Source organism: Xiphias gladius, unplaced genomic scaffold (genome assembly GCF_016859285.1).
Source record: "Xiphias gladius isolate SHS-SW01 ecotype Sanya breed wild unplaced genomic scaffold, ASM1685928v1 HiC_scaffold_1477, whole genome shotgun sequence".
NCBI classification, from domain to species: Eukaryota; Metazoa; Chordata; class Actinopteri; order Istiophoriformes; family Xiphiidae; genus Xiphias; species Xiphias gladius.
In genome coordinates, this window is record NW_024401807.1 from 305,950 (window position 1) to 317,337 (window position 11,388).

The following is an 11,388-nucleotide window of genomic DNA, read 5'->3' on the forward strand; positions in this document are numbered from 1 at the left end:
AATTAAAGTTACTCAATGTGAAATGTTTATTTGTCTGATTTATAGTTCTCCAAATATCAGTGATTAATTTTAAGCAAAGATTTAAAGGCTGGTTAATTAAGGCGTTCAGCCAGGGAGTGAATCTGTCAATAGTATATTTACCCATAACCCATTACCCATACTAAAATTACATTAGGGCTATTTAAACATAAACCCTAGTAACTCATCTTCAATCGCCTCTATTATCCAATTATTAAATGCTCTAATATAGTACCCATAGACATTTCACAGGATTATTGTTTTTTCTAATACTTGTTGTTGCCCCAATTAACCATTGTCATTTCGAGTCATCTTTTGTTTATAGAATTGACCCTTCCATAAATCATGCCCCTGGAACCCAGACTGGCCAATCATAGTGTAGCATCAGCCAGTTCCGACCAGGGTCTGACAACTATACGGCTGTGCTCCATAGACTCTCATGCAATTGTATCAGTTTTCGTCATTTTTAGGCTAATTTTGTGGATTTTGAGCTAGTGGTGGTTAAAGGTTGTGCCTGGTGCACGTGTAACAGTTATACTATTCAAAGTAAGTCCAATCAGATGGGCACAAAACCCTGTGGAGCTAACATCAGCGGAGTACAACACATCATCAGCAATCATCAACTAGCACTTCTATGCTACACTAGCTACTGAAGGTATACTGAATGCTGCTTTTGCTTTTTTAAATGATTTTAACAGAGAATAAAGACCAACCCTGCTTTACAGGAACAGCATTGCTCCTTAATTTCATAGACTTCTGTCTCGATTGCCAGGTGATGTGATGGATCACTTTTACATTGTAATCTGTAGGCTTTAGCTTCTACCTTTATCTTTTTAACGTGTTTTTGCTGCTGAGTCAGTTTGACATCCTGGATATATCCCTCAAATGCATACTATAGACCATTCTGCCTGCTTCTCTCTAATATTGCTTTTTTCATTTTTCAAAAAATGGGATATTTCTTCCGAGAGTGCAGTTAGTGAAAGTGTGGGCGTCATGCTTGCTCCGACAGCTTGACGGACTTGTAGCAGGTAACAACAAAGGGGCACAGCTTTGCAAAGAGTGAATTTCACCTATGAAATGATTAGAGTGAACAGCTACACCTACAGAGTGTCTCCTTCGATGGCCAAGCCAGACATCAACACCCACTGATTCTTCCATAAAAGTAACTAATATAATTCTTTAAGGATACTAGCAAAAGGCACAACTACAAAAATGATTTCCAGTGAGATGGATTACCACAGGTTCAGTGAGATGAATTACCTCACTCGAACAGGTTGCAAGACTCAACGTGTCACAAATAGCAGAGTCTATTGATGGCGAATAAATTAATCTAAAAGACCAATACCTTAGGTTATTCTTTTTGCCGTCTTTTTTACAATGGTGTGCCACCCTTTTTCCTGACTTTGTTCTGCAGATTATGGGAACTTTTCCAAGATTTTTTTCAAATTTTTTTCAAATTTCAAGACTCAACGTGACTTTCATAAAGTGTGAAACTGAACAGAAATCAGTGACTTTCTGAAAAATAATAAAAACACATTAAAAAAACACTATAGCATTCTCTGAGAAACAGCAATCTAAACTTTAATTTATTCCAATATATTGAAAACAAAATCCATCAACATGGATCTTTAAGGAAACTAACAAAAGGCACTTCCCAAAAAAAAAAAAAAAAAAAAAAAAAAAAAAGGTGGGGATTTTTTTTCCCAATTTTAACCAAATGACATCCAGTTGTTTCAGTTATCAGCAGCTCATATAAGATATTAATATTACAATAAGAAAATACCATTCAACTGAGACAGCAGCAGCCTCAGTTTCTTCCACTTGAAGCAATGAAATACTGATGAAGCTAAACCTTGATTTCATGCATGAACTAAATTTATAACATGCCTGCTCTATAAATAGCAGTGGGCCGTTGTCTGGTGAGGCCTCAGCACAGCATGCTTAGCATCTAAGTCCACATCCATCACTCCCTTCTTCAGACGCATCCCTATTCACTGCCCTTCATCCCTTTGATTTTTTTTTTTGTCCCTCAACAGCTCCACTTAGATTTGTGTGCCAGCCTTTTTAAGCTGCTTTTTCAAAGCTGGAAGGAGATGTTCCAGCAGCCTTCATTAGTGGGACAGTAATCCCCAAAAAACCTTTACTGTTGTCTGTTATGGAGCTGCTGTCGCATGTGGAGAACAATTATAAGTCTTATACACCCTCTAGTGGCGAGAGAACGCAATGCTACAAGAAAGTACTACAGTGTGTCCCAATTCCAATCTACATACTGTGAGCAGGTTATTATAATTACCTATGAAGGGGTGGCATTATTTTTAAAAAGTTTGGGAACCATTGCTGTAGAAAACTGTCAGTTACCAAAAGCTTCTAAGTTAATACATGCTCATTCAGTTAATACAATGTTTGTTTCACTGTTTATTTTCACTTTTATGCTTAACCTCTCTCTCTCGTGCTTTTTTCTCCCCTTTTTTGCTACACATACCTCACACCACAACCCATAAGGGTATATTGACAATAACATGCACATATTTTCTTACTGTTACAGATGACTATTTAAATGCTCCTTAGCTTTGTCTTTTTGGTTGGAGGTTACTATTGCTATGAGACTTACCTACTGTACGACTTTCACTCATTTCAAACCATTTCAACTCATAGCTCTGACAAAGAAAACTATGCTATTAAATTGGGAGGGTAAAAATATCAGCAAACCAATGGTTTCAACAATTGGCAGAAGACTCAGCAAGATAATCTTTAAACATAACTAGACTTCCGGCCCCCATTCTTCAGTATTTTGAAAATTTCCATTTCTGTTGCAAAATATCACAGATATTAAATTTCGGGTACAAGAGCTGCTTTTTTACAAAGCAGAACTGTGCAGTTATTGTCAAGCTGATGTCACAATGACAAGATCCCAGATGTTTGGTCACTGCAGAAGACTTGCACACAATCCTCAGTTTAGTTCTGCGACTTGAACTGAGAGCAAACTTTTCATTTATTTTACTGTCCTTCACTTGATTCTTTTAGATTACCAGACATGTGGTAAGTAACACTCTTCAGTTTTAAAATACTGCCTTGTTTCATGTCTTTAAAATTTTTTTTTAAACAACTTTAAAAAAAATAAAAAAATAAAAAAATCAGACAATCAGTGTCAGTTGACCCAAATTTTTCACTTAACTCTGGTGGTGCTCCTGTGGATAATCCTTAGAGCACACTGTCATCAGTTTTCATTGGGACTATACTATACTTAGTTAGAAAGTAGCAGAGTTGGCAGAGTACTTTCTGGAAAGACATGTTTCTGTTAAATATTTACATCTTGAAGAGAGATATTTCTAAACCTGGATTTATAAAACCCAGCTTATCTGAATGCATAAATACCACAAGATTTTTGAAATTTGGGTGAACTAACCCTTAACAGTACGGTATCAGATGTAGGGAGTCAAGCTAAGTTTTATGCCATAAACTTTTTTTGCCACTCATAATACCATGGGGCATCTGACCTTCCAGCATACAGAGGTCACCCAGTGGCAGGCCCAGATATCTGAGACTATCAGGCAACTTGACTGGGAAATCATTGCCTTGGAGCAGGTGAAAACCACTGCTGAGAGCTTTCTTGAGGAGAAGCTTTTGTTTGGCCAACTCATGAGCAGGTGTGAGGAGGTTAAGGTCAGTATTAACACAGGAGTCCTGGAACAAGACCCTGTACTCATAGAGCTGAAGAAGGAGGTACAGTTGACCAATAAGACCACAGAACTGTTCCAGAAGCAGATCTGCATCTTGTTGGATAAACTGAGTTCTCTGAAGGAAATCCATGCTAAACTGCTGGTAGACTATCTGGACAAAGGTGAAGCCATCAAAATCACTACCAAATGTTTAATCCATGACATCAACTCCCCCAGCTCCCAGTTCCCAGTTTTTGAAGATAAGCCTAGGTATATAAGTTGTGACTAGTGGGAGTTCCGTTGCAAGGACAAAAGCTGACTTCTGACACCTGGTTAAAGACTCTTCTTCCTGTGGTTTCCCCTTGCCAGGCTGAAGAATGCCCATGAGCATCACTGCGACAACACAAATGGTGCCATGCAGAAAAAGATCAATGAGATGACCGAGGTCCATTTGGGAAAGGAAGTGGACATGGACATAAAAGATCTGACAAATGGCACCAGAGTTTCCTGCACCTGCATAAATCCAATATGGTCATTCCCAAAAAGGCCAGGCTCTAAAGTAAGGTCCCTCCAGCCCTTATTCCTTCATTTAGTAAAGTGCATCAGCACTCTCCCGCAGCCCCCCGTGTTGCCGGATTTAATAAAGTGTAAAAATATCTAAGCAAAGAGAAATTATGCAAGAGATATATTTAAATTCATCTAACCTTTAAAGACACAATCACAGGTTTTCACTGTAAAAAAATATCATTTATTTGCAGGAGACTGACAGAAAAGCATATTATTACAAAAGACAATATATAAATACCTCCGCCTTGAGTCCGCCTTGACAACAGACTGGACTGGTCAGGTAAGAGCTATATAGCTACTTGACATGTTTTAACAAAAATAAAATTATTCTGTTGCAGCTGCTTAGCTTTAATGCTATGTTTAAAAAATTAAAATTGGTTCACAATAGAAAGATTTTTGTCACATAACATGGATGTGTTTTTATTCTCGTTTTTATTTCATATTCTCTTTCTGACTTATTTTCTGGACAGTTCAGTCAGCTTAATGCATCTTGGACCGGAGATAATGCCTGATAAGCTGAAAACACGTTCTGAAGCACACCTTAAGACTGGAATGCACAGGTACTATCTGGCAAAATGTGCAAGCATTGGCTGGAGGGCTGCATGGTTCTTCCACCAGGTGAGTGAGTCTTCAGAAGCACTTATCTCTTTCATTTGTTCAATTGGTCAGCAGGGGATGCAGAATGACCCATCCCCAACTGGGTCTACTGGCTCATCAATCTTTTCAAGCTTGATGATGGTCAACAGGCTTGCAAGTCTTTCATTCTTTCTATTGCCCCTCCTTGATCTTCCTTTTCTTGCTGCTCTGCTGGTTTGGCCTGCTTCTTTGGTTGTCAGAGCTTCATCAGATTTATGCACAAGTATTGTCTTCACCTCTTCCTCCATGGTAACAAAAGCATCCTTAAATCTTGGGTCAAGAAAGTTTGCAATGTTAAAAGACAGTGTCCGGAAGTCTGCTTTTATATATTGTTGTGAATTTCTTTCTTATTTTGTCTTTATGTCACATGATAGAGTGTTTTCTCGATCCTTCACTGTCAGACAGGAAAATAGTTTCCATTTCAGGGGCTGAACAGAAGACAATGTGGGGTTCTTATTTGAACTTAATGCATCTGTGAAGCTGCTTAGTGGGCCAAAGACCTCTTCAGCAGTTTCTAGTGTTGCCATGACTGTGTCTCTAGGCATTAGGTGCCGCTTCTTTCGCTTTTAAACCAAAACAGCACAGCTGGCTTGTTGCTGTATACAGAATCTGTCCACCACCTCAAAAGTGGAGTTCCCACGTGTAGGCTCATCATGAATGAGCTTTTGCTTCAGGGTCAAGGCAGACAAGGTTGTCTGGAGCCTGGACAAGCATGATGAGACATGATCCAGGCCTATAGCCTTGCCTACATTCAGATGATGGTTATGGCCAAAACACGGTATACAAGTGTCGCTCTAAAATGCCTTTATGTTTTTAGAGGCATTGTCAGTGGTTATCCTGGCCATTTTTGACAGGTTCAGTCCCCATTTCTTGGACATTGGCTCCACCTGGATTTCATGAAGGCTGTCAGATGTATGATCCGAATATAAAGCTGAACATCCTAAAAACCAGGACGGTGTTTCCCATGATTCAGTAACAGTAGGAAGAAAAAATATGTGAACCCTTTGGAATTACCTAGTTTTCTGTTTATTGTTCATTTAATGTGATCTAATCTTCATCTAAATCAAAAGTATAGAAAAAGACACTGTGCTTTAGCTAATAACACACACAATTATAATCTTTGTTTCTCACAGTGCTGGTGGGAAATGAATGTGAACCCTTCGATTTAATAATTGATTGAACCTCCTTTGGCAGCGTTAACCTCAAACATGCGCTCTGGTAGCTGTGGATCAGATCTCCACTACGTTCAATAGCAATGTGGGACCCTTCTTCCTTATAGAACTGCATCAGCTCAGCAATATTCTTAGGATGTCTGCTGTGAACAGTTCTGTTGAGGTCATTCCACAGCATCTTACTTCCATGTTTGGGGTCATTATCCTGCTGCAATATCCAACTTATGCTGAGTTCCAGCTGGCAGACAGCCACCCTGACATTATCCTGTAACCATGACATGTCCTCCACCTTCACTGTTGGGATGATCTTTTCATGTTGGTATGCAGTGCCCTTTTAATGCCATACGTAGTGCTGTATGTTTTTCCCACACAACTCAACCTTAGTTTCATCAGTCCATAAAAATTTTTCTCACTAGCTCTGTTTAGTGCAAACCTTCTTTTGCCAAACTACAGGCATGCTGTGATGTTTTTTTTTTTTTTAGGAGAGCAGCGGCTTCCTCCATGATGTCCTGCCATGTACACCATGCACCATGATTTGTGTATGGTAGACTAATGAATACAGATGTTAACCTGTTCCAATGATTCCTTTAAGCCTTTAGCTGTTATCTCTGGCCTTCTTATTTTTTTTACTTAACTGAGTATTCTGTGTTTTGTCTTTGCAGTAATCTTAGTTGGATGACCACTTCTAGGGAGCTTTGAATATCTAAACTTTTTGAGATTAATTTATTTACCCTTTATGCAAATCAAGAGTTCTTGATCATAAGTCTTCTGAGATCTCTTTTTTGTAAGGAGTGCTTGTTATGACCCACCTAAAATTTAGTTTCATTGACTGGATTCCAGTTTTACTAACTCTTGACTCCATTTAGCTTTTGTTAATGTCATTAGCCGAGGGGTTAACATATTTTTTCCAACCTGAATGTTTGAATGTGGTATTCATATTTTAAGACAAATTTATACATAATTGCAGGTAATTCCGAAAGGTTCACGTACTTTTTCTTGCCACTGTATACTGGATTGTGACCGCCATGTATGCATCAACTGCTCTGCTCGTCCAGATGTCAGTGGTACAAGCGAAAAAAAGGCTGGGTGTGAGATGTGTCTGAATAACATTCATGGTCTAAATGTACTTTTTACGGATTTCATGATACATGAAATAATTTCTCCCAGGTATGTCATATTTTCTGTCCAACTGCTGCACAAGGTTCTGGAATACACTGTATGTATAGGCACCTGATCAAGACAGATAAACTCCGCTACTGCTTTGTTAGATCTTTTTGCATCTTTTTGAGTCTTTATAATACTTTATGTGGTTTTCAAACATAGCTGGACAGGAAGGCTGCCTCAACTAGGTGGTTGCCAATTCAGTACTTTTAATATTTCAGTTTTCAGTTTGACAGACTATGTAGATTGAGAGAGCCTGTTCTTATTAATTCACATTTTTAAATCTAATTTGACTAAATAAAAGACTAGAAAATGCTCTCAGTAGAGCGCAGACCTCCGCCAGGGAGATGTATAGAGTCACTTGTGTTTGGTGTACTACTGTAGTGTGCAGGCTAAAAATCCTTTGTTTGAGTTTAATAATCACTTACAGTTAATGTCATTTATGTTTATTATTTTCATGCTCAATAAAATTGTAGTTTTTCCACTGTTAAGCGTTTTCTTGTTTGTTTTTTCATATATGCAGGTGTGTGTTTGGCAATGAATTAGTACAAATTAATAATTAACATTAATAATTGGATTATTGTAAATAATTAGATCAAGGTCATAGTGTTATTAAAGCTTTTACATGGTATGGAGTAATTTTATGTCCCCTTAACTTGAGTTTTATGTGATTTCTTTAATAGTTAACTTTATATTTTCAATGAGATATCACTTTCAGTATTAAAGAGCATTTAATAAGACTCAATGCACTGCGTTGGCAGCAGTCTATGCTCTACTGAGTACATTTTCTCATATTAGAAATAATTTTTGACAAAAATGTACATGCCATGATTACCATTACCAGTACTGATTGAGTATAAATTGATCATTTATAAGTGGCATTGTTGATCTGCATTCTTGTGAATGCCTGATTTTTAGCAGCTTGCAAGTTATGGTAAAGTACTTACTAAAGTAATTACTAGTGTGAATATTGCGCTTGCATATAGAGATGTTTGCTACATTAATAAGTTAGCTGAAAAGATCAAGTTAAACAGCTTCTCTTAAATGCCTCATCCAACTCCAATGGCTAAAACATTTTGTTTGTCAAAAAATAAATCACATTCATTTGACTTATATTTCAGGGAATGGGCATGATGTAATTATGTTATCTAACACATTCACTAACCTGTCACTATTTAAATTCCTTAAACAATGAAGTTTTGCCTCCCTTGGTTTGTGTTGGTTTCAAACAACTTTACAGATGGACTTTGTGGTGTACATGGGCCTGCCCTCGCTGTTGGCTATGTATGCAAAATAATTCCATATTCCGCTTCTTGCACCCTGCTTTGTCATTGACTGCCTGTGTTTGCAGGTATTGTTTTGTCACCATGAAAGCCAAAAAGAAGTTGGTACGCCCATTATGCCTGCGGGTAATTGAAGCAGAGCGCTGCAGGTCACACTCACTGCCCCGCCATCCCAAATCAATGCAACTCATAGGAAATACGGCACTTATTAAAACACTGTCATTCTTAAAGTAAAGTAAGGGTACTGTACCGTTTCTAACAGCAAGTACCGCAATACCTTTTTAATATTGGTATGCACTATCTGTAACACAGATATCAGTGACCGATTACATCACTTGTGTGTCGCCAAGGGAGATATACAGGTAAATAAACAGCTTCACCTGAAGTTAGCTTCATTTTACAAAGTTCACTCAGCTCCAGGTCTCTCTCTTTTATCCTCCTTTTTTGTCCTTTTCAGCACAAATGTATCTGCATAGAAACCGGACATGCTGCTGATTGTTGTCCATGTTTGTTTTGGTACAAGAATGTCACAGTTGGTGTTCTCAGTGGATCTCAGGGGTCGTCCACCTCCAGAACTCCATTGGTTACTGAGCAATAGTTCAGTGAGCAAAAGGTTTATGCTGCTTCCTGACTGTCAAAGACCAAAGATATGTGACAGTTGGATAAAACAATCTTTATGTGTGGTTTGTCCAATCTTTGTAACTTTCAGCTAATCTTCAGCTTTTTACCAAACTTTAAGGGATGACACTCAAGACTCCTCTCTGCACACTATTTATGCAGACCACTCTTGACAATAAGATTTATTCCTCTCACTCTTTGCCAAGGAAGTCATTCCTGCCAGCTGTTATTATTCTATTAGAAATTCCCCTGCATGTCACAACTTCATGTGTCAAAGCCTCAGATTTTCCCATAATCAGGACAGACTGTTCACTCTAGACTTCTACATTCATTCTGATGTTGGTTTTTAATCTGTTGTTCATCTGCCCAATATTGTTTATAATGTTCACTAGCGTCATTACAATATAATTTAATAATCTTTATATTAAAGTGTAACTGCACTCAGTCTACACATAAAGAGCAACGATACTGTAATCAGGGTGATCTTTGCTTTGGCTTGGAGAAGACAAATTTATGACAGACAGTCTGAAGGTTGAGCTGTGGAGTTTTAAAGATACTTACCAGGCAAGTCGGGTCTAACAGAGAGTTCTATGGGAAATGTCAGATCCAGTGCTTCTCTTAACATATCATTATCATCATCATTTGAATGGAAACGTGGTATCAAATGTTTGGACCCCACTGCATGTATTTTTAGTAATACTTTTCATATTACCAATGCACCCTACTCAACAAATACAAGCCATTAGTATGCAGTATCTACGATACTGACCACTATCATTGTTTCATTCAGTATATATTTATATTTAGAGTATGGTTACTTGGCTGCTGTCATAATGCAATTTTCCATCAACAAAGTACCCTTAAACAGACAGCAAAGCTTTAAGTAGGTGAGGTGAGGGAACTACCAGACAGACTGACTTCTGATGAACTTCTGGCAAGTCTTACCTTTCTTGGCAGGTATAGTTACATCTGGAGTTTCTTCAAACTTCAGTGTTTGTACCAGAGCCTCTGGAGTGATTTTAGTGCCAGCAAAGATTCCAGTGGGAAAGGAACTCTCTGCCAGGGCCTGTGAAGTTTTAGAATATCAGTAAATGAGTACAAGTATATTATCTAACATATGCATCCAATAATTCCAATTAATAAGGTACCGGTTATTGTAGTTAAAAGGTACAATTTTAGAATTAATTTACCTTTTCTCAGCGAGACTTCAAAATAAACTCAAATTTTCAATGAATTGAATATCTTGTCCAATAATGGAATGCTTTCCTGAAATTTGTGTGCTATTTCACAGAAATGTCTGTCACTAACTGTGCTCATAAAGCCTAAAAAGTGTGTTTACTATATGTATTAATTTTCTAACATACCCGGTAAAACTACCTAACTAAATTCACAGATTTTGAAGTTCGTGACTTGTTCTTGGTTCACCTATCATTAATGTCCGCTCAGTGTCAGAGTCAGCGTTATTAATTCCACCATACAGACCTGTTTTTCCCCCTTGTTGTTTACAAGAAGTGGAGGAGTACCACTATGTAGGTCCAGGACAGGAGGCGTCTCTACCCTCAGAGACAGCACAGAGCCGGTGGCGACCTTGAGGCTGCTCGACCTGTCCAGCTTCACTGCCTCCTGGTGAAGCTTCTGACGGACATGTTTTATCTTTCCAACCATCTTGATCTATTTTTTTTGTTAAACCTAAACTAAGCTGTTTCACGCCTGCATACGTGTTGCTGCTCCCGGTTCCGACAGTGTGGGATGAGTGTCAAGTCAGTTACACTACCGCCGGAAACTCATCTGTTACAGAAAATTCAAGAGTTAAATGTCTCACTTTTGGCACAAATGACATTAATGGAAAGTGCTTTGCGATTCACTGTGAATTCGCGCTGATTTTATTTTCAGATTAAAACATTTTATTCCTTAAAACACATGTACAGAACAAATTAATATGAAAAGGTTTTAATCTGAAAGGTAATAACAAAAGTACATGACAAGCGTGACTGGTGTACCCAGGCTAAAGGATCGGTGGAAAACGGCGGAAAAGAAAACATGGTTCCGTCCTCAAACTAATTGGTTTATTTTTGCTTTAAGTAGTTTATGCATTTACTGAACCTACAAATTTGTTTGTATGATATACAGAAAACAATGTTGAGGCTGATTTCTGTGCTGTATCCAGTGGTCTAAGAACTATTCAGATCTCTAACTTAAGTAAAAGTACCGATACCACACTGAGAAATCCTCCAACTAAAAGTATCATTAGCAAAAGGTCTTTTAAGTTTCAAC

General features: G+C 38.0%; 1 protein-coding gene across 2 annotated transcripts in view; it reads right to left on the reverse strand.

Annotated features, from left to right (window-relative positions):
• fam207a (family with sequence similarity 207 member A) overlaps positions 1-11,106 on the reverse strand; it is a 47,350-nt gene extending 36,244 nt beyond the window's left edge. For both annotated transcript variants that reach the window (XM_040123131.1, XM_040123130.1), the window contains exons 1-2: positions 10,597-11,106; positions 10,060-10,180 (exon numbers count right to left, since the gene is read on the reverse strand). In XM_040123131.1, coding sequence (XP_039979065.1) covers positions 10,060-10,180; positions 10,597-10,779 — 304 coding nt within the window. In that variant the 5' untranslated portion in view covers positions 10,780-11,106. The remainder of the gene's footprint in view (positions 1-10,059; positions 10,181-10,596) is intronic.
• Positions 11,107-11,388: the final 282 nt, after the last annotated feature.